Here is a 25,930-nt window from a genome sequence, read left to right on the forward strand (position 1 = left end):
GCTGCTGTTGTTGTCGTGGCAGAGGCGGCGGTGTGAACGCGAAGCAGGGAGCCGGGCGAGAGCCACCCCGCCCACACCCCCCCCCCGCCCACCCCCCCGCCCAGCCGGCGGCGTCCGTGCCCACCGCCGTTTCGACGGAGACAGAGAAACTCTTTAACACGCAGACGCACAGGCAGGCAGACGCACACACGCACAGGCAAGAGACACACACACACACAGGCAGGCAAGAGACACACACACACACCCAGGCAGAAGTTGTGCAACAGCAGCAGGAGGAGGAGTGAGAGAGAAGGAGGAGGAGGAGTGGGAAGGGAAGTTACTCGCTCGGCTCGCAGCTGAGCGCCGCGCTCGGCTCGCTCCGTGCTCCGTGCGAGGAGCGATTTCCACGATCATAGAGAACAAAGCGACGACAACAACCATAAACAACAACAACCACAAACAACAACGACGACAAGGCGAGAGAAAGTATTACAACTTTCAGCGCGGTTTATTGAACGCGCAGCAAAAGCAGCAGCATCAGCCAGAGCGATAGACATCATCAGAAGCAGCATCAGCAGCAGTATCATCAGCAGCACTTTGCCGGCGCGGTGTTTATGCAGCAGAGTTCTCAGGATGATGCGCCCGGCACCAGGACAGAACTACCCCCGAAGCGGCTTCCCGCTGGAAGGTGAGTCGACTGGTGGTGGTGGGTGGTGGCAGTGGTGGTGCTCTGTGTGTTTGTGGTCTAAACAGAGCGTGTGCGCGCGTGCGTCGGGTTATCCTGGGATTTGTTAATCCAGCCGAGCCCCGTGTCGTTGTTTGTTGTTGTTGTTATTAAAGGTTAAAACAAACAAACGAACACGTTAAAGCGCCTCTAATGATTACCCCCCCCCACCCAAGCAGTGCATTACCTCGCCGCATTGTGGGGGGGGGGGGGGGGTGCAGCGTGGCCCCCCGCGCCCCCCCAACCCCAAGCGCCCTGGCTGGGTGGAGAACTTCCCCTGTCCACTCAGAGCCACTCGCTGCGTGGGATCTTCCTGCCCGACGATGTCCGCCGGCGTCTGGAGCTTAGACCGCGACCACGTCCAACCAACCCACCGCGTGCCGAGTCCTGTGCCTTGTCGGCAGAGTCGGTGACGAGCGCCTTGAGTAGCTGGATCCCGCGTGCTGTGCACAAAAAAGCCATTGGCCCTCAGCGCCACACTTTATATATATATTTATACACGTGTAGTTGTAATGTGCAAGGCCGCAGGATTATTATTGACCCGGGACGTGTTGAGATTGTTACCTGCCACACGTCACCTGTGCACCACGAGCAGCATAGCCGCAGCAGCGTCGCCACCTGAGAGAGGGCCCACGTGGGTAGCTCGATGGGCACGGGCGCGACATTTGGGGTTTCACGCGCGCGTGGGACTACGACCACACGGCGAGTGAGACTCTGTCTCAGCGAGTGAGACTATGTCAGTGAGTGAGTCTGTGTCTCAGCAAGTGAGACAATTCCCCAGCGAGTGAGATTATTCCCTGGCGAGCGAGTCTATTTCTCGGCGAGTGAAACTGTCTCGGCGAGTGACAACTCTCGCCTCGGGCTATGCGTTCCAGCCCGCGTGTTTCCTCCCGGGGCCCCCGCATCTACACGCGTCTCGAGTGCTCGACTAGAGGGGCTGCGGCTCGCGAGGTGGAACATGATTAGCAAACGGATTTGATGAAAGGATTAGGCGCAACATGACTGGGAATAATCACGGCTGAATCGGGGCCGCGACCCGACTCTCCGCGTCCCACCACGCTTGGCGTGCACGCGCGCGCGTGTCCGTGTGTCTGTGTGTGTGTCCGTGTGTCTGTGTGTGTGTGTGTGTGCGTGTGTGTCTGTACGCGTGTCTTTCTGTTCGCATGTGCGTGTGTCTGTGAGCGTGTCTGTCTGTGTGCGTGTGTCTGTGAGCGTGTGTCTGTCTGTGTGCGTGTGTCTGTGCGTGTGTGTCTGTCTGTGTGCGTGTGTCTGTGCGCGTGTGTCTGTCTGTGTGCGTGTGTCTGTGTTTTTTTGGCCTCGCATTACTATATCATCAGCAGCTTCCCACTTATCCCTGCCTCTGTTCTGTCTCCTGCCCTCGTACTCTGCCTGCATCAACACTTACACAAAACACAAACTCTGAACAAATTCGTCAATTACGCGCTACCTTTTAAAGGGAAGGCACATGCACACACACATATATATGTAATATGAATGTTTAAAGGCCACACAGAGTTATTGACAAACGCGTTGAGGTTTGTTTGTAATTCTTATTAATATCATCAATTGTACTTGTGCACCACTGCCAACGCAGCATGCAGCATCACCCCAAATAATACCTTTAAAAATAATCCTCGATCATCATCGAACCACTGCTGCCCGTTTTGCTTGGTAGGCACACTCGCTCCGTGCTGCCAACGCAGGCAAATCCCCGGGGCGTCTTTTTCCATCGACCTGCCGGGGTCGTCCTTGGCCAACATCGCCGCAGGGTTGCGCAGTTACCCCGCTTACGTCCGAGCAACCCAAGGCGACTGTTGCCACCTGTGAACGTCTCTTTGACGTCGGGGCCGTGCTGGTGACACGCGCGGAGATTAACATCTTAGCAATAATTTAAGCTCTTAAGTAATTTTTAAATATAGGTATTTATTTTATTGAGACACCCCCTTCTCCTCCTCCTCCCCCAGTAAATGTGTAATTGTAACCCGGAATGCGCGCGCACAGTCGCTGCTGATGATATCCGATGCGTGGCGCGTGTTGTACAGGCGCGAGTGAGTGGAATTCACGCAGCCGAGTGTCAGCTTTCTGACGACACGAAACTCCATTCGCCGTTGATGTAAACACCGGGCGAGTGGCGCGTTCAGGGACCCAGCCGCCTCGTCTCTCAAGGGAGTGCTGGGCCGCAATTTAATAAACACATCGCGACGCGATAGAAACACGCGCGGTGTAGCGCAGCCGTCTCGCACCCAGGGAGCGATGAATCACGCGCTACGCCTCCTCCTCCTCGCCCGGCGTCTCTGGTGTGTCGTCAGTCACCAGTAAATGTGTTCGCGTCATGTCGCCGTGAACGCGATCGTCCCGACGGAGCGAGACGCACGGAGCGATCGCGGGGCCCGTTATCTCCACCCGTTATGGCGATGCCGCAATGATTATTATTGTTGTTGTTGTAATCATGATGAATGATGATGACAACAATGTTGATTAACCCCGCAGCAAGCCCCCCCCCCCCCTGGATTCACCACACAGGGGCCTGGCGTACCGAGCCCTGCGGGTTTCACTTCCCGGTTCAATTCCAACCCCCTGCCGATAATCTCCATCGAGGAATGTGCTGCCCCCCCCACTCCCACTCCCCGCTGCGTGTTGACGTTTGAGAGCCGGTGAGACGCTTCACAAGAGTAGCGCCGTGCGTGCCGGGGTCATAGCACCCCCCCCCCCCACCATCCCCATCTCAAGACGACACCGGCACAGAGATTGTTAATTCTCACGCTCGCGCGCTTAGCAAGCGCTCCCGTCATACATTTAGGCTCCTTGTAGTGTTTAATCTAAATCTGAAGGTAGAAGGAATGGTAACGTACGAGATTACATTTTACATTTTTCGTATCATTACGAACGCGTGCGTAGACCAGGTGGAGGACACCTTGAGGCGGGCCACGTCCCGCGCGCTAACGGGAGCCCGGAGTCCCCGGGCGACACCCCTCGGAGTCTCCCTGGTCCCGGCCCGCGACTTCGGCAGTCGCGGGCAGAGTCAGGCCCGCGCCTCCTCCTCCTCCTTATTCACTCCCCACGTTGAATCTACCGCCTAGTTATCGCTTGACACATCCCAGCAGCCACACTCCCTTCTGGGGGTGCGTTACTTATCGTCAGAATCAGAAGCAGGAGTGGAGTCCCCACTGACTAGAGCCCGCAGAGCTAAGGAGCTCTTTTTCAGGGCCACTCGGTCGGCTGACAACATTGATACGAAAAAGAAAACAGGTCACGTCAATGTCGGCTCAAATAAATAAACAAACGAAGGCGCGCCAATATTAACTAAAACTCAACCAAAGTCAACGAACTAAAACTCAACTAAATTAATTACATGACAAAATGCGTGTGGGATCTAATTAATTATTTTAACACGAGCATGAACGGGTCGGAAAGAGAGATTATATCTCCGCATTATAGCAGAAAAATAAATGAACGTGTCGGTGATATTTTAAATTATTTTGTTAATAGTTAACGAAGCGTAATCATTTCGGCCCTTGGGTTTATTTTCTGGATGTGCAAAATGATGGCAACTCAAGCACCCGTGTGAGTGAACACGGGGGGGATGAACCTCCCGTGTCAATAATTGTAAAAACACGGCGCGGATTCCAAACCCGGGGACTCTAATGACCCCTGATATAAATTCCCAGCATCTAACCAACAATATATATAACAGTTCATTCATACCACACACACACATATCATGAATACTGTACAGATTTTGTGCAGTCCTTTGAGCAAATCCACTGCTGGATGAATCAAGCCTTCTCCTCTCACACAACTTTATTTGACCATACTTCACCAGTGTGGCTCACCTCGGCCCGGAATTAAATTCACGTAAGGTAATACAAGTTGTACACGTTAAACAAAGCAAACAAACAATGTCCTTAACAATTACTGTTAGAAGTCTATCGTCGGTATAGTGCAGTCACGGACAGTCCTTGGTCGATCCACTGCTGGATATAACGAATGCGTCTTGTCCGCAGGTTAGGTGATGGGGGAGCAAAGTTTCCGCCCCAGTAAACACAACGAAGAAACACAATAAACACACTAACAATACACACAAACGCAGTAATATCAACAAACACAATAGTCACAATAATAACAATAATCAGAATAAACCCTAAACACAACACAATAATAACAATCACAATTAACACTAATCGTGATCACCACACCGCCATCACACCGACTAATTAAAACTCACTCGCACACAACACTTGCGGCTGTCACGGGTCGAGTGCGTTCTCGTGAACCCGCAGTGTGCATCGCGTATGTATGAATACTATATATACACACACTCGTGTGTGTGTGTGCGCGTGTTTGGCTGGGAGTGATTGTATGAATGAAGACTCTATGGGATGGAGGTGTACACGCGTCGTTACGCGCGTGCGTTGTGTACGCGTCGATCGACACACGGGACGTCCTTGCAACGACGAGATGTTCCATGTCAAAGGATGATCAAGCAGGTGCAATACTGATCAGAATCAACATCTTTATTTAGACTGCGGGAGGAGGAATCCGATGAGCTATGAAGCTCTTTTTCACAGATGTCCAGTAGGGGCGGGTCGGCAAGTTACAACAACAACAACAAACAATACAATAAATATATCCCTTAAATTAATTAATCAAATAGCAACGGCAGGATAAACACGGCCACCACCACTACCACCACCACTATCACTACCACCACTACCATCACTACCACCATCATTCTCACCATCACTACCACAACTACCACCACCACTACCACTCTCACCATCACTACCACCATCACTATCCACATCGTTCCCTTCAGAGACGGATCTAGAAACGTCCCAGGGAGGGTGCGGAGGCAGTCAATACAAGTCAACATTTGTAAAAACAGAGACCTTCGCTGATAAAAGTAACAACAACACAAAGTAAAACCTCGGCTAAATTTCAACAGGGATGCCAATTCTGAATGCGCCACAGGTCACCTGCACCACTGCCGCGACCGAGAACCTAACGCCCCCCCCCCCCCCCCACTTTGTGACCCCCCCTCCCCCCCCCCTCTTGTCCCGGGCAGTGTCGACCCCTCTGGGCCAGGGTCGCGTGAACCAGCTGGGGGGAGTGTTCATCAACGGGCGCCCCTTGCCCAACCACATCCGGCACAAGATCGTGGAGTTGGCGCACCACGGCGTGAGGCCCTGCGTCATCTCCCGCCAGCTCCGCGTCTCGCACGGCTGCGTCTCCAAGATCCTGTGCCGATACCAGGAGACCGGATCCATCCGGCCCGGGGCCATCGGAGGCAGCAAGCCCCGGGTGAGAGTGATGGACGGATGGGATGGGTGGGATGGGTGGGATGGATGGCACCTCACCAGACGTTCACCCACTGACTCATTCACTCACTCAGCCCAGCCAGACAGACGCTCACCCACTGACTCATTCATTCAGCGGACACTCATTCACTCACTCAGCCAGCCACTCGCCCCATATGGCCATAAACGACAAGCGGCAGCATCAGCAGCACGAACAGAAGCAGCACCACCACGACCAAGCATCAGCATCACCGTTACCGCCACTTACACCTCCACGACCACCATCATTGAACAGCAATCATAGCAGTACTATCAACAGCAATAGCCACCATCTACCACTCAGTAGCGACGACGTTACCACAGCGCTTGTGCCAGGCTAGGTGCACTTGGAGGCTATCACGTGAAGTGTGGAAGGCTCGCTGCTGGCAGGTCACGGGACAGACCCAGGAGTTGCGGGTTAGATGGATGAGACGACTTGGATGACATCGACCCCCACTACCACAACCACCACAACCACCACCACCACTCGCCCTCCACCCCAACCACCACCCCCAATCTCACGCAGTGAGCAACAGCCTGGCGCCCCCCTCCTCCCTTAGCCCCCACCCCCCCCGCACCCCAGGCGACCCTCACAACCCCGAGGCCGGCCCCGGATTCGGCCTCGGGGTTCCCGTGCACCCCCCCCCCCCGGTCGCATCCCCCAATCACCCCCCCCCCTCGCCTCCCCCCCGTCGTGACTCGTCGCCCCCTCCCCCCTCACCTCCTGCCCATGAACAGAAGGCGCCTCGCGCGACTCCACGCAGATCACTCGGAGAGAGACTCGGAGAGACTCAGAGATACTCACCCAGAGAGACTCGGAGAGACACAGAGAGACACACTCAGAGACTTGTAGAGACTCGGAGAGACCCACACAGAGAGACTCAGAGAGACTCACTCAGAGAGACTCACTCAGAGAGACTCACTCAGAGAGACTCACTCAGAGAGACTCACTCAGAGAGACTCACTCAGAGAGACTCACTCAGAGAGACTCACTCAGAGAGACTCACTCAGAGAGACTCACTCAGAGAGACTTGTAGAGACCCACCCAGAGAGACACAGAGAGACTCACTCAGAGAGACTCACTCAGAGAGACTCACTCAGAGAGACTCACTCAGAGAGACTCACTCAGAGAGACTCACTCAGAGAGACTCACTCAGAGAGACTCACTCAGAGAGACTCACTCAGAGAGACTCACTCAGAGAGACTCACTCAGAGAGACTCACTCAGAGAGACCCAGATAGACTCAGAGAGACCCACCCATAGAGACACAGAGAGACTCACCCATAGAGACACAGAGAGACTCACTCAGAGAGACTCACTCAGAGACTTGTAGAGACCCAGAGAGGTACAGGGGGGCCTCAGGGGAGGGGTCACTCAGAGTCGATCCCGGGACCACCACCATCCCGTTACTCCACGTGGGATTGAACGCAGCCGAATTGGTTCGTGAACGTTTTTTTTAATTAATTGATTAAAATAACATCTCACTTGGATAATTCCTCGAGATGGAACGTTTGCTGGAAATGGAACGTCTCAGTCAAGATGGGACATCTCGTTGTCAAGTGTCCCGGGCGTCAATGCAAACCTGCACGGCAAAGTCAGAATGGCACGTGCACACACAGACACTCAGTCACACCAAACAAAGACAAAGATCCCCGTATGACCTCAACAGACTGTTGGGGCGAGTGCAGTTAGCGAGCACCTATGAAGGCCGGCACGGCACACGAGAGGGTGTGTGTCCAGCATCACGTCCTGCCGCCTTTGTCTCCCTCGGGGGCGATGTTTCGCACATCGCACCACGTACTCAATTGAGGCTGAGTCGTTCTAGGGGATGCCCAATATCGGTTCAGATAATCGCACCTGGTGTTGATGGCCGTGAGCGGGAATCGAACTCGGGTGGGTCGGGTTCGTAGCGTAGCGCGCTAAACGCGACACTACCGCTCCCCACTAGCTAACGGCGAGACGCACATTCACACACACACATATATATACACACACATATATACAGCAAACGCGTAATGGCACGTGTCTACTAACATTTAAAATCTACAACGTGCACAGTTGGTGTCGTTACAATGAATATCGCACCCAGTGCATTGTCGCGCGCGCTTAGCGCCGGCATCGACTTGGCATCGGGGAATTCCTCTGCAAGCCACCTGGTGGAGTTCGGGTTAAAGTCTGGGATGTGGTGGTTCAGCGCTGTGGAAAGAGCGGAGAATTGTAATGATTATTATTCTTGGAATCATTGTCACGACCACGAACACTGCCACCACCACATTCATCACCAACCCCCGCGATCATCGTCACCGTCACCATCATCATCATCAAGCCTTCGACAACTTTGGTGAGCTTCCCGCTGTTGCCGCATCGGCGGTGTTGACGCAGTAAATACCACGCCGCGTGTCGGCACTCCAGACCGTGGCTCTCGTTTCATTGTCGCTGCCCGGTTTTACTGACGAGCGCGCACGCACGCACATTCACACCGCGCGCATGTGTGTGTGTGGATGTGTGTGTGTGTGTGTGTTTTATGCATGCCGATGTGTGTGTGTGTTTTTTGCATACTGGTGTGTTTGTAGATGTGTGTGTTTCATGCATACCGGTGTGTGTGTGTCTTTTTGCATGTTGTATATGTATGTGTGGGGAGCGGTAGTGTAGCGGTTAGCGCGCTGCGCTCCAAACCCCGCCACATGTGTTCGATTCGATTCCCGCTCACGGCCAACACCACTGACGATTATTATAACCGGTCTTGGGCCTCCCCTAGGTCGACTCAACCTTAAATGCGCACCTTGTGCGGTATGGAAAACATCTACAAATTGGGAGACACAAATGGTGTGGGGGTCTTCGGATGTTAGAGACGACACAAAGACAAAGATTCCCCGTATAGCCGATACAGAATTTTGGGGCAAGTGCTGTTTACGAGCACCTATGAAGGCCGGCAAGGCACACGAGCGATGGGGTCGCCAGCGCACACACACACACGTGTAACGAGACGGAGCTGAACACGTGTGTGTACGCGTGTACGAATACAGATTGTTGTACATCCGTGTTTGTATCTCTTCGGGGCACGCGGTGTGCTTATGTGGATTACAGTTCTCTGAGAACACGTGAGTGGATATCCACGGGCTCTGTCGGCTCGCAGGCATGCGCCGCTGGTGTTTTACAAGGCTGATGGAATCTTACACATGTGTATATATATAAATATATATTTAGTTTTAACGATGCACAGCTGGCGAATCAAATTAATCGTCGCGATGCAGGGTCTCGATTCGATGCAATTATCGATCGTTTGATGTTATTCAGACAACACGTTGTCAATGTAGCGGCCTCTAGCGACTGTTGGGGCCACGCCAACCCAATCGACAGACACCGGCCCCAACGCACGCGGCTCGCTGCACGCGGTGGGCGTTCGGCACGGACCGTGTGCGCGCTCACCCCTCTCGTGAACACCACGAGCGCTAAAACATTTACACAACACGGAGGGGAGCACGAGCTCGTTCCAGATGAAGCGAACGACTCGACGCAGATATTAACGCGATTAGTTGCGTTAATCGACGCTAAGATCAGCCGCGTACACACATTAGGGATGCACCAGTTCGAGGGACCGAACGAATGAACGAAGGAACGAACGAACGAACGAATACACGCGTGCTGCTCCTCTGAAGCGGGTCGCCGTGAGCACGCGAGAGGCGTCGTGGTCGTGTCTGTGAGTGGATGAATGAGTGGATGAATGAGTGGATGAACGAGATGATGAATGAGTGAAGGAGTGAGTCGAGGCGCGCGCGTGGCTGAGTCTGTGAGTGAGTGAATGAAGAGTAGATGAGCGAATGATTGGATCGTGGGTGAGTGAGTGAATGCGTCGGTGAGTCTGTGAATCAGTAAGTACACGCGTCTGTGATTAATTGGGCTCGCGAGTGAGTGCCTGAGTGAGTCTGTGAGTGAGTGAGTGTACGAGTGAGTGCCTGAGTGATTGAGTCTGTGAGTGAGTGCCTGAGTGATTAAGTGAGTGAGTCTGTGTGAGTGAGTGAGTGTACGAGTGAGTGCCTGAGTGAGTGAGTCTGTGAGTGCCTGAGTGAGTGAGTCTGTGAGTGAGTGTACGAATGAGTGAGTGTGTGATTGAGTCTGTGAGAGAGTGAGTGAGAGTGAGTCTGTGAGTGAGCGTACGAGTGAGTGCCTGAGTGAGTGATCGTGCGAATCGGGCCGCGCCGGGCGCTGACTGGGCGGCGTGTCCCCCCCCCCCCCCCCCCGTGTCGACCACGTGCAGCAGGTGGCGAGCACCGACGTGGAGCGAAAGATCGAGGAGTACAAGCGCGAGAACCCGGGTATGTTCAGCTGGGAGATCCGGGACCGGCTGCTGAAGGACGGCGTGTGTGACCGCGCCTCGGTGCCCTCGGGTATGCGCGGCGCGAGCGCGGGCAGCGCGACCCGCGCACTGCGGGCCTCGTGCGTGTGTGTGTGACAGGTGTGTGTGTGTGTGACAGATGTATGTGTGTGCTGATTGTGTGTGTGTGTGTGTGCGTAGGTATGCGACAGATTTTCACCTTCTGTATCGATGTGACCGGTGTGTGTGGTACGTTGTGTACAGGTGTGTTTGTATTCGTTCGTATGCATGTGTGTATAAATGTGTATGTCACGTGTGTGTGTGTCAAATTGTGTGCAGGTGTGTGTGACAGGTGTGTGTGTGTTTGTGTGTTCATGTGCAAAAGGTGTTCATCTGTACAAATGTGTACACGCGTGTGTGTACGTGTTTGTATATTTGGCGCACTGTATTGTATTCTTATGTACATGTATACGTACACTTATTTATATAAATGTGTATATGTTGACGTGTATACTTAGGTGTGTGTATATATATATCTCGATATAGGTATGTGTTTTTCATGCGTCTGATTATGTCTTCATGTCTGTACGGCGTGTGTGCGTGTCTGCACGTGTGTGCATGTCTGCATGTGTGTGCATGTCTGCATGTGTGTGCATGTCTGCACGTGTGTGCATGTCTGCACGTGTGTGCATGTCTGCACGTGTGTGCGCGTGTCAGGCCGTTAAGATAGGGATCTCCGCATGACCACTTTCGCCATTAAAATCGTAAAAAAAACCCGGCCACGGGTTTTGCCACACGTGTAGAAATGTCAAGCAACAAACCACCGCCGCACTTGCAATGCAGAGGTGGCCGGTTCGATCCCAGCGCCCGGCGCGGCAGCTGAGACGATGTGGAAAGTTTTTGTTTTATCCCCCCCTCCTTCACCCCCCATCCTTCAACCCCCCTCATCCTCCTTCACCCCCCCTCCTTCACCCCCCCCTCCTTCGCCCCCCTCATTCAGCCCCCCCCCCCTCCTTCACCCCCCTCTCCTTCACCCCTGCACCTCCTTGTCCACCCAGCAGTAGCTGCTGCTGGGTGGACAATGGGTAGCAACCACCGTTAGTCGACCTGCGGGCGGCGTGGTAGTTGTGGTGGTGGGGTGCAGTGTGGTGGTGGTGGTGGTGTGTGGTGGTAGTGGTGTGGTGGTGGTGGTGGTGGGGTGCAGTGTGGTGGTGGTGGTGGTGGGGTGCAGTGTGGTGGTGGTGCAGTGTGGTGGTGGTGGTGTGGTAGTGGGGTGTGGTGGTGGTGGTGGTAGTGGGGTGTGGTGGTGGTGCAGTGTGGTGGTGGTGGGGTGCCGTGTGGTGGTGGTGGTAGTGGTAGTGTGCAGTGGGGTGTGGTGGTGGTGGTGGTAGTGGGGTGTGGTGGTGGTAGTGGTGGTGGTAGTGTGGTGGTGGTGGTGGTAGTGGGGTGTGGTGGTGGTGGTAGTGTGGTGGTGGTGGTGGGCCGCGCCGTCACCGTTCTCGCCGTGCGGTTTGTCCGTCCGCGCGTATCAAACCGGCGCATTCGTTTCTAGAATTCCACTAGAAACGGTTACCGGTTTCTCCCTTTTTGAACCGGTATTCGTTTTAAAAATGGTTACCGATTTACCCGGTTATCGTTTAACAACCGTAGTATATGTGTGTGCACGTGTTTATGCGTGCGTTCATACATGCGTGCGAACACACGGACGTGTTTTACACTAGCAACGTACATATATGCGTCTATGTGTCGGTGTGTGTAGAGTTGTGTGTGTGTGTATATATATACATGTGCGTGTGTTTAATAATGTATACATAGGTGCAAGCTGCACATAGCCTGGCACAAGCCTCGTGATGACGTCCACGCAACTTGGTGGCGAACGGATGTCGTTGTTTCTTTGTGTTCTACGCAGAGCCTGTGTGTTGTGTACACGATCACTGTGTGTTGTGTACACGATCACTGTGTGGTGTGTACACGATCACTGTGTGGTGTGTACACGATCACACAGAGAGTTACGTGCCTGTAGAGAAACAATTGTGTCAATATTACATCCGCTTGTCATTGTTCAGGTCTACTTTGTGTGCACAGCACTTGTCCCAACAGTCTGTGAAGGCTGTCGTGGGGATCTTTGTCTGTGTTCTGAGTGAAATCGGAATCGCTTTTAACCGCAGATTCTTCTGGCAAACCTCTGAGCGATGTTCACGCGTGCGCTCGCTCGTGAACACCTCATCACCCCCACATCTTCACTCACAATCATCATCAGCATCCCTAGTGATCCAAAACGAATCTCTCCCGCATCTTCACTCATCACCATCATCATCACCCCCACTCCCCGTGCGTGTGTCGCCTGTTCAGGCGATACCCACCGCGCTGCCTTCCTCTCTCGTACCGTCACACGTCGCTCTGTCTCCTCTCTCTCTCTTGGAGGGCCACTCTACATCTGTGGCATCACTCTGCCGACGTTCATATGACACGCTCGCTGCGACTTCGCGTTCCGCATCCCAGCTCGTGGAGTTGCTATAGACTGTACCTGTGTGAAGTTGCTATAGACTGTATGTGTGTGAAGTTGCTCTAGACTGTATGTGTGTAGTTGCTATAGACTGTATGTGTGTAGTTACTATAGACTGTATCTGTGTGGAGTTGCTATAGACTGTATGCGTGTGAAGTTGCTCTAGACTGTATCTGTGTGTAGTTGCTATAGACTGTATGTGTGTAGTTGCTATAGACTCTACCTGTGTGTAGTTGCTATAGACTGTATCTGTGTGTAGTTGCTATAGACTGTACCTGTGTGTAGTTGCTATAGACTGTACCTGTGTGTAGTTGCTAAAGACTGTACGTGTGTGTAGTTGCTATAGACTATACTGTGTGTAGTTGCTATAGACTGTATGTGTGTGTAGTTGCTATAGACTGTACCTGTGTGTGTAGTTGCTATAGACTGTACCTGTGTGTAGTTGCTATAGACTGTACCTGTGTGTAGTTGCTATAGACTGTACCTGTGTGTAGTTGCTAAAGACTGTACGTGTGTGTAGTTGCTATAGACTGTACGTGTGTGTAGTTGCTATAGATTGTACGTGTGTGTAGTTGCTATAGACTGTACGTGTGTGTAGTTGCTATAGACTGTACCTGTGTGTAGTTGCTATAGACTGTACCTGTGTGTAGTTGCTATAGACTGTATCTGTGTGTAGTTTCTATAGACTGTACCTGTGTGTAGTTGCTATAGACTGTATGTGTGTAGTTGCTATAGACTGTACCTGTGTGTAGTTGCTATAGACTGTATCTGTGTGTAGTTGCTATAGACTGTATGTGTGTAGTTGCTATAGACTGTACCTGTGTGTAGTTGCTATAGACTGTATCTGTGTGTAGTTGCTATAGACTGTACCTGTGTGTAGTTGCTATAGACTGTACCTGTGTGTAGTTGCTATAGACTGTACCTGTGTGTAGTTGCTAAGACTGTACGTGTGTGTAGTTGCTATAGACTATACTGTGTGTAGTTGCTATAGACTGTATGTGTGTGTAGTTGCTATAGACTGTACCTGTGTGTAGTTGCTATAGACTGTACCTGTGTGTAGTTGCTATAGACTGTACCTGTGTGTAGTTGCTATAGACTGTACCTGTGTGTAGTTGCTATAGACTGTACCTGTGTGTAGTTGCTATAGACTGTACCTGTGTGTAGTTGCTAAAGACTGTACGTGTGTGTAGTTGCTATAGACTGTACGTGTGTGTAGTTGCTATAGATTGTACGTGTGTGTAGTTGCTATAGACTGTACGTGTGTGTAGTTGCTATAGACTGTACGTGTGTGTAGTTGCTATAGACTGTACTTGTGTGTAGTTGCTATAGACTGTACGTGTGTGTAGTTGCTATAGACGGTACGTGTGTGTAGTTGCTATAGACTGTATGTGTGTGGAGTTGCTATAGACTGTATGTGTGTGTGGAGTTGCTATAGACTGCATGTGTGTGTGGAGTTGCTATAGACTGCATGTGTGTGTGGAGTTGCTATAGACTGCATGTGTGTGTGGAGTTGCTATAGACTGCATGTGTGTGTGGAGTTGCTATAGACTGCATGTGTGTGTGGAGTTGCTATAGACTGTATGTGTGTGTGGAGTTGCTATAGACTGCATGTGTGTGTGGAGTTGCTATAGACTGCATGTGTGTGTGGAGTTGCTATAGACTGCATGTGTGTGTGGAGTTGCTATAGACTGCATGTGTGTGTGGAGTTGCTATAGACTGCATGTGTGTGTGGAGTTGCTATAGACTGCATGTGTGTGTGGAGTTGCTATAGACTGCATCCACACGCGCGCGCGCACACCCGCGCTTAAACACAGATTGTGTTTACGTGTGTACACACTCCAGCATGTAAACACACACGCGCGTGTACAAACGCAGACACAGAGCTGCTGCTGTGTACACACACGTGTGTGTGTGTGTGTACATGCTGGAGCGTGTATAACGATCCTCTGTGGGTAGTGGCTGGACTCCGTTCCCCATGCACACGTGGATGGATGTCCCCGTGCGCACGTGGATGGATGTCCACGTGCGTCCAGTGTCGCCGTCTCCGGCTATCGCCCCGGCGCGCACGCGTCACCGACTCGACGTTGCACGCGACAGTCGACGCAGCCGGAACTCTCACGGCGAGCGAGCAACTCGACGATTCACGCGGCCGAGGGGGTTTAACGCGGCGCCACTGGACCGCTAGAGAAGGACTCGCGGAACATTTCCGCCAAATAATAAAACCGGACGACCATCAAACGCGTGTCCGAGGCGCGCGGTGTTCGCACACCACGCGTCGATCTGGTGGTCATCGCCCTCTCCGCACGCACGCAATGCATGACGCGTAATCACGTAACACAAAATACATTCTTGTAAAGCTCTTCTGTGAAATGTAATTCTGATAAGTCATCCTGAGTTGATGTCTACAATAACTCGCATAGGCTGGCGGCCGAATAGCCCCGGCAGAGGAGTCAATTCGGTGTGTGGGGGGGTGGGGGGGTGATGAGCCGTGTCCCTGCAGAGAGAACGCGAGTCGGGACTCGCGTTCTCACTCGTACAGACACAGACACAGAGAGAACGCGAGTCGGAACTCTCTCCTCGTTCTCTCTCGTACAGACACAGAGCTGCCGCTGCTGCTGCAGCCTCCACGCGAAACCATCTCCCAAATAAATCACCACTCGCTCACTCGAGCCGCCAGTCTCAGCCCATTAACGTCTGTCATTAAAACTCGCTCGCGCAACACAGCTGCCACTTGTTAGAGCCAGGAGCGTACGCTGCATGGTACCGGTGATGTGCATCGTGTACTTACTGCTCATATTTTATATATATGTGTGTGTGTGTGTCTATGTATATATGTGTGTGTGTGTGCTGTTGGCTGGGTGCGATGTTCATTGTATAAATGTGCCCTGTGTAAGTTGTAGATTTACAAATGTCGCGTGTGCCGTCGTCACGCGGCCATCGTGCACACACGCGCCACTTCGCTCGCAGCAGCAGCAGCAACTGAAACAACAAAACAACTCCACCGCGAGGGATCGTTTATTGTCCGGAAGAAATAATGTAAACAAGAATACAAATGACGACAGTGACATTTGAACAAGTGGTTGAAACTAAACTACAACCGCAGAATGAATGGACGCGACGGGAGTCACCCGACCACCGCCTCCCCACGCGTTTCGCACACACAGTTCAACGATAGACGCACACACATATACACACGCGCACACACACGCGCACACACACGCAGTTCAACGATAAACGCGCACACACGCACACGCACACACACACGCACACACACACGCACACACACACGCACACACACACGCACACACACACACACACAGTTCAACGATAGACGCACACACGCGCACACCCGCACATACACGCACACACAGTTCAACGATAGACGCACACACGCGCACACCCGCACACACACACGCACACACGCACGCATCACGCGCTACACGTGCGGCGTCTACAGCGATGATTTATAAATGAACATCGACGAGTCGAGGACTTCTCGTGCTCGAGTTTGTGGGCCCGGGCGGGGGGGGGCCCTCTGAGAGCCCCGCGTGGGGGAGCGACTCGGGGGGGGGGGGGGGGGGCGCCTCCTCCTCCTCAACAGCGGTCGTCTCTGTGCTGCTGTCTCTGTCTCTGTGCTGCTGTCTCTGTCTCTGTGCTGCTGTCTCTGTCTCTGTGCTGCTGCTGTCTCTGTGCTGCTGCTGTCTCTGTGTTGCTGCTGTCTCTATGCTGCTGCTGCTGTCTCTGTGCTGCTGTCTCTGTGCTGCTGTCTCTGTCTCTGTGCTGCTGTCTCTGTCTCTGTGCTGCTGTCTCTATGCTGCTGTCTCTGTGCTGCTGTCTCTGTGCTGCTGTCTCTGTGCTGCTGTCTCTGTGCTGCTGTCTCTGTGCTGCTGTCTCTGTGCTGCTGTCTCTGTCTCTGTGCTGCTGTCTCTGTGCTGCTGTCTCTGTGCTGCTGTCTCTGTGCTGCTGTCTCTGCTGTCTCTGTGCTGCTGCTGTCTCTGTGCTGCTGTCTCTGTGCTGCTGTCTCTGCTGTCTCTGTGCTGCTGCTGTCTCTGTGCTGCTGCTGTCTCTGTGCTGCTGTCTCTGTCTCTGTGCTGCTGTCTCTGTCTCTGTGCTGCTGTCTCTGCTGTCTCTGTGCTGCTGTCTCTGCTGTCTCTGTGCTGCTGCTGTCTCTGTGCTGCTGTCTGTGTGCTGCTGCTGCTGTCTGTGTGCTGCTGCTGTCTCTGTCTCTGTGCTGCTGTCTCTGTGCTGCTGTCTCTGTGCTGCTGTCTCTGTGCTGCTGTCTCTGTGCTGCTGTCTCTGTGCTGCTGTCTCTGTGCTGCTGTCTCTGCTGTCTGTGTGCTGCTGTCTGTGTGCTGCTGCTGCTGCTGCTCGCAGTGAGCTCCATCAGCCGCATCTTGCGCGCCAAGTTCGGCAAACGCGACGACGAGGAGGAGGAGGAGGAGGGCGCCGAGAAGAAGGACTTCGGCGACGACGGCGACAAGAAGGCGAAGCACAGCATCGACGGCATCCTGGGAGACAAAGGTGGGCGGGGACGCGCACACGTACAAACACACACATGTACACACACACGTACACACACACACACACGTACACACACACGTACACACACGTACACACACACGCGCACACACGTACACACACACGCGCACACACACACACACGTACACACACACGCACGTACGCACACACGCACACACACGCACACACGTACACACACACACGTACACACACGTACACACACACACGTACACACACACACGTGTGCACGCAGGGGACTCGGATGGTCAGGGCCACGTTGTCTGAGGGTAGCGCAGTCTCCAACCGCGGCGTCGTTCACTCCGTCTCCCATGGCCGTGCTGCCTGTGTGCCATGAAGAAGGGCCATTGCCCGAAACGTTTACAACGGAAGTACGTGCACCTACATTTTGTTTTCATTGTAAGGCCACGCGGTGTTGTTGATATTGACACGGAATGTGTTGAGTTGTTATTCTTTGTGAACCGCTGCCAACGCAGCAGCATTGTATCATCTGTTTCGTGTGTGTCTCGAGTGAGTGGGTGTCGAGCGCTATGCTGCGCTACGAACCCGGCGACCCGAGTCCGATTCCCCTTCACGGCCAACACCAGTGACTGTTATCTGAATCGGTTCTGGGCCTCCCCTAGGTCGACTCAGCCTCCTATAATTACCTGATGCTGTGTGTAAACATTGCCGCTGGGGAGACAAAGGCGGTCGGGCGTGGTGCTGGCCATCCACCCCCTCGTGCGCCGTGCCGGCCTTCATAGGTGCTCGCCAACAGCACTTGCCCCAACAGTCTCTTTCGACTATACGGGGATCTTTGTCTTTGTATGGGGGTGTTAGCGCGTAGGTTGTTCGTCTGTGCATGCTGATTGTGTCGGTGCGAGTGTGTGAGTGTGTGAGTGCGTGTGTGAGAGTGTGCGAGTGTGTGAGTGAGTGTGAGTGCGTGTGAGTGTGTGAGTGCGAGTGTGAGTGCGTGTGAGTGTGTGAGAGAGTGAGTGTGTGTGTGTGTGAGTGCGAGTGTGAGTGCGTGTGAGTGTGTGAGAGAGTGAGTGTGAGTGCGTGTGTGTGTGAGAGTGCGAGTGAGTGCATGTGAGTGTGTGAGTGTGAGAGTGTTTGTTTGTGAGTGCGTGTGAGTGTGTGAGTGCGTGTGCGTGTGTGAGTGCGTGTGAGTGTGAGTGCGTGTGTGTGTGAGAGTGCGTGAGTGTGAGTGCGTGTGTGTGAGTGTGAGTGTGTGAGTGCGTGTGAGTGAGTGTGTGAGTGCGTGCGAGTGAGTGAGTGTATAAGAATGCATGCGTGTGCACGTGCGTGGTTGGCTGTTGTGTTTGTGTTTGCCTAAGTGTGTGTTGGGCGTGTAAGTATGTGAGAGAGCGTGTGAGGGTGTTTTGTACGTGTTAGAATGCGTGTTTGTTTGTGTGTGTTTGCGTTCGTGTTATCCGGGGGTGTTAGTGTTTCCGTGTTCACGTCTGGTAGTGTGTGAGTGCGTCTCAGTGTGTGAGTGTGTGACCTGCCCGCCCAACAGTCCGTTCAGGCTACGCGGGAGATCTGTGTCTTTGCAAGTGCGCGTTACGCTGTCGGTGCGTGTTAGAATGTATCTCGGCGCAGACTAACACATTGCACATTCACGGCACAGATTCGATGTCGGCGTGTCGCTGTTAGCGCGCCTCGCTATGCTACAAACACGGCAGAGGCCCCGAGTTCGATCCCCGCTCACGACCCGGTGCGATGTGTCAACATCGCCTCGATGGAGACAAAGGCGGCCGGGCGTGGTGTTGTGTGCACCATCCCCTCGCGTGACGGTCATCACAGGTGCTACTCGCTAACAGCACTTGTCCCAACAGCCTGTTAAAGCTAGACGGGGGGTCTTTGTCTTTGCATCGGGGATGCTGCCTCAGTTCGGCACGCCGTTTCTCGCCAAAACAACAACAACAACCAACAACAACTACTACCCACGGTGTGAGCGGACAGAGCGCCTGCCTATTACCGAATGCACCGGATTATAAGACGCACTTTCCACCCCCTGTATGTGTAATCGATAATTTGTGTGCGTGGAGGGGGGGGTCTTATAATCCGGTAATTAAACAATGTATTTGGTGGTGATGGATGCTGCTGCGTTGGGCCAAAGCACAGACAACAAACAACGCGATGTGCTGTAAAGGGTCATTGCCCGAAACGTCACCAATGATATATTTATTTTAAGGCCATAGCGTTGTTGACGAGTGCTTGTGAGTTATCTATATTATACAGAATCCGGTAGTTGTGTGTGTGTGTGTGTACGCGTGGTGTGCGTGACCATCATCTGTATTGACATGGGCGCATACGGCAAGGTCGGAGTACCCACACTCTACCCCACCACACGCGGACCTGGACTCAGTGTGGCGGCTCGCTCGGGGCGGGGGGGGGACGGTGGTTACCGCAGCTCGAGTGAGCGTGGCGATGCGGGCGCAGTGTGGACACGCGGATTCTCACTTCGCTGGCGAATTCCCCTCGACTTAAGCGTCCAATGAGCCCCGTGCGGCACAGGGGAGGCTCTCACTGTGGCCGCATCTCTGAACAATCCCTGCCACCAGCAAGGGCCGTCCAAGCGAGTCCCGCTCTGCTGACGACGAGACGTTTGAGTGCCGAAGCCGGCCCAGCGCTATCTGCGTGTTGACCTGATACTGCTGCCGAAACATTGCAGCAAGAAGTTCGCGTGGCTGTTGGGATGTGTAAAAAACACGTAATTTTTTATGGTGCGGAGAGACAAGTGGGGAGCGGTGGCGCAGTGGTTAGGGCACTGTGCTACAAACCCGGCGACCCGAGTTCGATTCCCGCTGAAGGCCAATACCAGTGACGATTATTTCAACCGGCCTCCCCTAGGTCGACTCAGCCTCAAATCAGTATCTGTTGCGGTGTGTAAACATCGCCACTGGGGAGACAAAGGCAGTCCGGCGTGGTGCTGGCCACCCACCCCCTCGTGTGCCACCGTGCCGGCCTTAATAGGTGCTCGCCAACAGCAGTCTGTTAAAGGCTATTCGGGTGACCGTTGTATATGCACTTAGCGTCATTGATGTGCATGTTGGTGATGTGTCAATCGTAAGTGAGAGGTGATTGCACCGAGTTCATTGATGGTAATCGATTGCCCACCCCTCGTGGGCATTCTCATCAATGCGTTTCTTGTTGATTTTGTGTGACCAGGGCAGAACCGAAGAGACCCGAATGAGTGTTATTTGCAAGCCTGTCCCGGGGGCATTGGTCCGCCAGTAGGGGGCGATGATTGCTGCTGCTTCTGTGTGCGCGTGTGATCCCAAGTGATCTTTTGCGGTGTCATTTTCGAATTTCGCCAAATTTGGACACTAACGCCACTGGCACGCGATGGCCTCACTCTTGTGAATGCCGTCACGGGATCTTTAACGTCCGCTGCGAGTGAAGGAGACGGCGCGGACGAGTGTTGTCGCGGTTATTAAACGCCGGCCGTATTGACTGGGGCGGCCGCTGTAGCGATTCCTGCACACCGCGCACGGCGGCTCGCCCAGTCCGGGTGCTGTTCTCCTTCAGGGGAAACCGCTGAGCGGTTTTTTTTTTAACGGAAATTTCTCACGCGTTGGAGTCTCGCACCATGGCGACGATGAAGCCGACGTGGTGTGGACGTTCTCAACGACCCGTGAAGGTGTTTGTGGTTAAAGTACAGGTCATTTTTTTAGTCAGACAGACTGGCGAACTGACAGACGGATGGACGGACACAGCCTGGCGAACAGACAGACAGATCGACAGACAGACGGACAAGTGGACGGACAAACAGACGGAGAACCGAACAGAGGGACAGACCGACAGACGAACGGACGGACAAATGTAAGAGGCAGACGAAGAGGCACGAGCAGGCGGACACGGGAACCCGCTGTGCCGAACGCTTCGAGTTGCCTCTGCAGAGTCTGCAGCTGAGCGCCCTGATGGTTTGAGCGGAACTTCGCCGAACCTCACCGCGCGTGCAATTGCGGTTCGGAGGAAAACTTCCCTGGCAGAACTAGAACCGGGTCCTCAACACGGGCGGAGGAATGAACGAAGTGACGTTCACGGGAAACCGTGTCCCGTGGTAGTCGCGTTAGAGGAGTGACGAGCGAGCGAGTGAGCGGAGTGAATGGGTTCCTGCCGACTCTGACTGCACCATCAAACTGGACGTGGGACTCACGAGAGCACTGACCTCTGACCGGGACCGCTTGATCCCACGCGGCAATGGGAGCCGCTCGCAAGGGGGAGGGCATGCGGGGGGGGGGGGGGTCATCGGCGATTAAAATCTGTTATCGCGCCGCGGGGGGCAGCGGGAGTTCGAGAAGGAGGGGGGGAGGGCCTCTCACGCAATTACCCCAATTAGAGCGAGCTGCGTGTCAAGGACAGTCTCGGGGTCACGAGGCCACGTGGAGGGTGTCACACTTATCACCATCATCACCACCACCATTATCACCATCATCACCACCAACACCATCGTCATCGTCACCACCAACACCATCATCACCACCACCATTATCACCATCATCACCACCATTATCACCATCATCACCACCATTATCACCATCGTCATCGTCACCACCAACACCATCATCACCACCAACACCATCGTCATCATCACCAACACCATCGTCATCACGAACACCATCAACACCACCACCAATACCAACATCACCACCAAACATCATCATCACCATCATCACAGCGGCACGCGGTTAGTTCAGAGACTGCGAGTTATAATTGTGAGAAAGGGGCGGGGTATGATTCAGTATCATCATCCCTTCGCGGTCGATACAATTGCGTACCACTTTGTGGGAAGTCCATCGGCAGTTGCCCTACGGGTCAGACTTGTCTCCGGAATGGCAATGTGGAATTTGCACCGCTGGTCATTGGAGATTTTGGGTTTCTTGTCGAGTGAAATGCTTTGTATTTGTGGACATTGTGTTGTAAAACTATGGAGGCCTTCCTCCGTCCAGCAGGGGATTGATCATGATGATAATGATTGGGATCTTTCTGATATTTTAAACCCGCGACTCTAATGCACATTGACGATCGTGACCGAGTCGAGGACAGTTTACAATGTTCTAGAAGGGCTCAAGAGTGTAATTGTGTTTAGCAATGGAGCCGACTGCATGCGCATAACTTGTGGACACACAATGATCTCCAAAACCAAAATGTTTACACAAAACATTGAGGGCGAGGAATTTTAAAGAGGCGAAGTCGCTCTGGAGCGGGCACCCATCGTCGATGGATCACAGCACGGCCCTGCGAGTCGCTACCCGTGGAGTGTGACGCTAAAACCGTTAAAAAGCAATCAAACTCTTAGCAGTTGGGCGCGTATATATACACACAAGCGCGTGTGATCGGTGTGTGTGTATATATATGTATACATATACACGCACGGGTGTGTACACAAAAGTAGATCGGTACGTTTACATAAAAAATAGCATCTACGAGATTCACAGGGTGAGATCCATTTACAGATACCCCACTAAGCCGTTTCTCCCACCGACCTCGCCGCGCCTAAGAGAGGTCGTTCAACTCTTCTCCACGACCGAAAACAGTCAGTGGGGTATCTGTCAATGGATCGCCTTGGACTTGTCGATACGCTGTACGATCGGCATGGTTTCAGTACAGTTCGCTTTCTCTTGCCTCTCTATTTCGTAGCTATTAATAAGTGCTATTGTCCGAAACGTCGCCCATAAAATATGTTTACTTGAACGGCCAGACAGAGTTATTCACGAACGCGTTGAGTTACGTTTTTTCTGCTTACGTTTTCCATACCTGCAGTACACATGCGTACTGGATAAGGGGCAAGGCACGAAACGTTAGTTCATCACGTTGTATAAAATGTGTGTGTATGCATGGATCATGCGCGTGTGTGCACACGTGATGTGTGTGGAGCGGTAGTGGTGGAGCGGTTCGGGCGCTGCATTACGAACCCTGAGTTGGATTCCCGCTTATGGCCACCAATACTAGTAACGATTATTCGAACCAGTTCTGGGCCTCCACTAGGTCGACTCGGCCTCAAATGAGTTCTTGTGGCGATGTGTAAACGGGAAGACAAAGGTGGCCGGGCGTGCTGTTGGCCACCCACTCCCTTGTGCACCATTCTGGCCTTCACGAGGGCTCGCAAACAGCACTTAAGAGTTGTTGAAGCCTATACGGGGGATCTTTGTCTTTGTGCACGTGGTAAGAGTGGTCGCGTGATGCCCTCGCACAGACCGCGCCACGATTTCGCCACGACTTCGACTCCCACGACGGCTGGACTCGGATCCGCGTTACCTGTCCACTCCTCCTCCTCCTGCTGCTGCTCCTCCTCCCTCCCGCCTCCTCCTCCTCCTCGCAGTCTGCCTCCCTCCCTCCCCGAGACTTGCCGCAACCATCGCCCCAACTCACTCGCTCTCCCAATGCTGCTGCTGCTCACTCCTTGCGCGTGATGGCAGCAGTAGCAGCAGCAATGCTCGATGCCAATGTCGAGGTCTGCTGCTGCTGCTACGACGAGAGGGCTTCAGCAGAGAGACAGAGAGACAGAGAAAGAGTTGGTGTCGTGTCGCTCTTCCTCCTCCTCCTGCGTGGAAGGAGCCGTAGACCACAGCGGGTTGACTGCGCGGTCCGCAGTGTGGGTTGCATGGCCCCACTGGCACGACTGTGGCTTGTCTTTAATGTATCTCTGTGGGTCTCTGTGGGTCTCCTGTGGGTCTCTGTGGGTCTCTGTGGGTCTCGATGGTTGACAACGTATCCCTATGGGTCCCAATGAATCTCTATGGGTCTCTGCGTATCGCTATGGGTTTACTCGACTTTCCAATTAGGTGATCAAACCAGAGGTGCCGGGGTGCCACAACCACAACATGTGGGGAAGAAGGGGGTAGACGGGGGGGGGGGGGGGCGTGGAGGATTGGGGGGGGTGAGAGGGCGGAGGAGGAGTGAGCGAAATGCGGATAAAGAGAGAGCGAGAGAGGGAGCAGCAGCAGGAGAGAGAGAGAGAGAGGGGGCCCCCCTCGTGTGCCCGGGCGCATGGCTCCAACTTGACGATGAACTTGCAGTCACAATGGGCGACAGTGCTCGTCCATTGAACCGGCGCGGCGGCGGCCAGCGGCGAACAGCGGCGGAGGCCGCAGCAGCAGCAGCAGTAGCAGCAGCAGTTTGGCTGCTCGCACAACATTCCTTAAAGAAGCTGCGAGAAGAAGGAGGCGGAGGATCTGCCGTGGGAGGGAGCGGGTGGGGGTTAGGAGGGAGTGGGTGGACCGGTGGGGGGGGGGGGTTAAATAAGTCGGGTAGTGGTGGTGGTGCTGAAGAGGGTTGGGGGGGGGAGTAAAAATGAGCTCACAAAAGGCGGGGGCCCCTGCAGGAGGAGCGGGGGGGGGGTGGCAATGAGAGATGAATTATTCAGCACTCCCCCGCCGCGCGACTCGTTTTGTCGCTTTTATCGCTGCCCCCTTTTTTTCCCGCAGTCGCTCGTGAAAGGAATGGCGCCGCTTTCTGTAACAAAACGTTCGCTTTTGTCCGGGGAGGCTTCAAAATCCGGCCTCTGTTTAGGCCGCGAATCAAACGCCGCGGCCGCGGTGGAGGGGCGACCGCGCGGGCCAGCGGCGAGAGAGCAGCACCGTCAGGCCCCGGGCTGCCCGTGCAGGGACACCTGAGGCTGCTGCTCCTGCCGCTGCTGCCGCTGTTGTTGTTGTTGATGAACAAACGGACGAGTTAACCCGGAGGAGCTGTCCTTTTGGGTAACGGTTAGCGTAGCACACTGGACTTGCAATCCATTGGTGGACGATTCAATTCCACCTCCAAATCCCCTTCCACCACCGCACGAGGTGGAGTCAAGCGTGGTGGGTCACCCCCGACTCTCACGCCGCGCGCCTGCTCAATGCGGAAGAGTCGACCGCATTCCCTCTCGAGTCCCGCAGTGCGTGGGCGCGTCGATTGCAGCGCTGCGCCTTTGCGTGGAGTTCACAGCGAACGACTCCCTGGTCGCTCAGCGCGCGTGCGATTGGTCCACTCTCACAGACAGTGCGCTTCCTTTTACGCATCTCATCAGCCACGCGACATTCTAGGATGTGGCATCATTTCAACAGCATTGGTTCAACACGAACGATACTCTGCGCGTGTTGCGACGTGTCGATGACTCGTCGCTGTCTCCGTGTAAGCGAGGCGCATTTGAACGCGCAACGCTCTCGCGCGATTTAACTCCACCGCGACCAACACCAACAACAGCACCCGGCAACAACGCAAACAACGCAAACAACAACAACAGCAGCAGCAGCGATCTCAGAGCCCGCCAGGGCGAGCGAGGTCCGGCCACGCCGCTCGCCGTTGGGTGCGTGGCGAGGGTTGGTGGTGATGGTGGTGAGGGATCGCGCGGGCGAGCATTTGAAGTTGTAATCAGAGACCAAAGTGGCTTGGCGAGCAGCACAAAGGCGGCGACCGCGGAGGCGGCGGCGGTGGCAGCGTGAGCCCGGACCGCGCCTCCTCCGCCTCCTCCTCCTCCCCGCGCTCGCGGAGCGCCGCGATCTTTCGCCCGACTTCTTCGCCACAGCCTCGCGGCCCCTAATTACTTCTCTATAGGCTTAGGG

General features: G+C 54.0%; 1 protein-coding gene across 4 annotated transcripts in view; it reads left to right on the plus strand.

Annotated features, from left to right (window-relative positions):
* Positions 1–355: 355 nt before the first annotated feature.
* Positions 356–25,930, plus strand: part of PAX3 (paired box 3) — a 106,684-nt gene continuing 81,109 nt past the window's right edge. Inside the window, exons 1-5 of one of the 4 annotated variants that reach the window (XM_061566217.1) lie at positions 487–667; positions 5,769–6,004; positions 10,298–10,427; positions 17,235–17,381; positions 17,675–17,746. In XM_061566217.1, coding sequence (XP_061422201.1) covers positions 613–667; positions 5,769–6,004; positions 10,298–10,427; positions 17,235–17,381; positions 17,675–17,733 — 627 coding nt within the window. In that variant the 5' untranslated portion in view covers positions 487–612 and the 3' untranslated portion in view covers positions 17,734–17,746. Of the gene's footprint in view, positions 668–5,768; positions 6,005–10,297; positions 10,428–17,234; positions 17,382–17,674; positions 17,747–25,930 lie in introns of those variants that run through there. The other 3 variants (XM_061566216.1, XM_061566215.1, XM_061566214.1) reach the window with 3 other exon arrangements.

The sequence above is a fragment of the Lethenteron reissneri genome, chromosome 36 (genome assembly GCF_015708825.2).
Source record: "Lethenteron reissneri isolate LAM-NWPU_2019-01 chromosome 36, ASM1570882v1, whole genome shotgun sequence".
NCBI classification, from domain to species: domain Eukaryota; kingdom Metazoa; phylum Chordata; class Hyperoartia; order Petromyzontiformes; family Petromyzontidae; genus Lethenteron; species Lethenteron reissneri.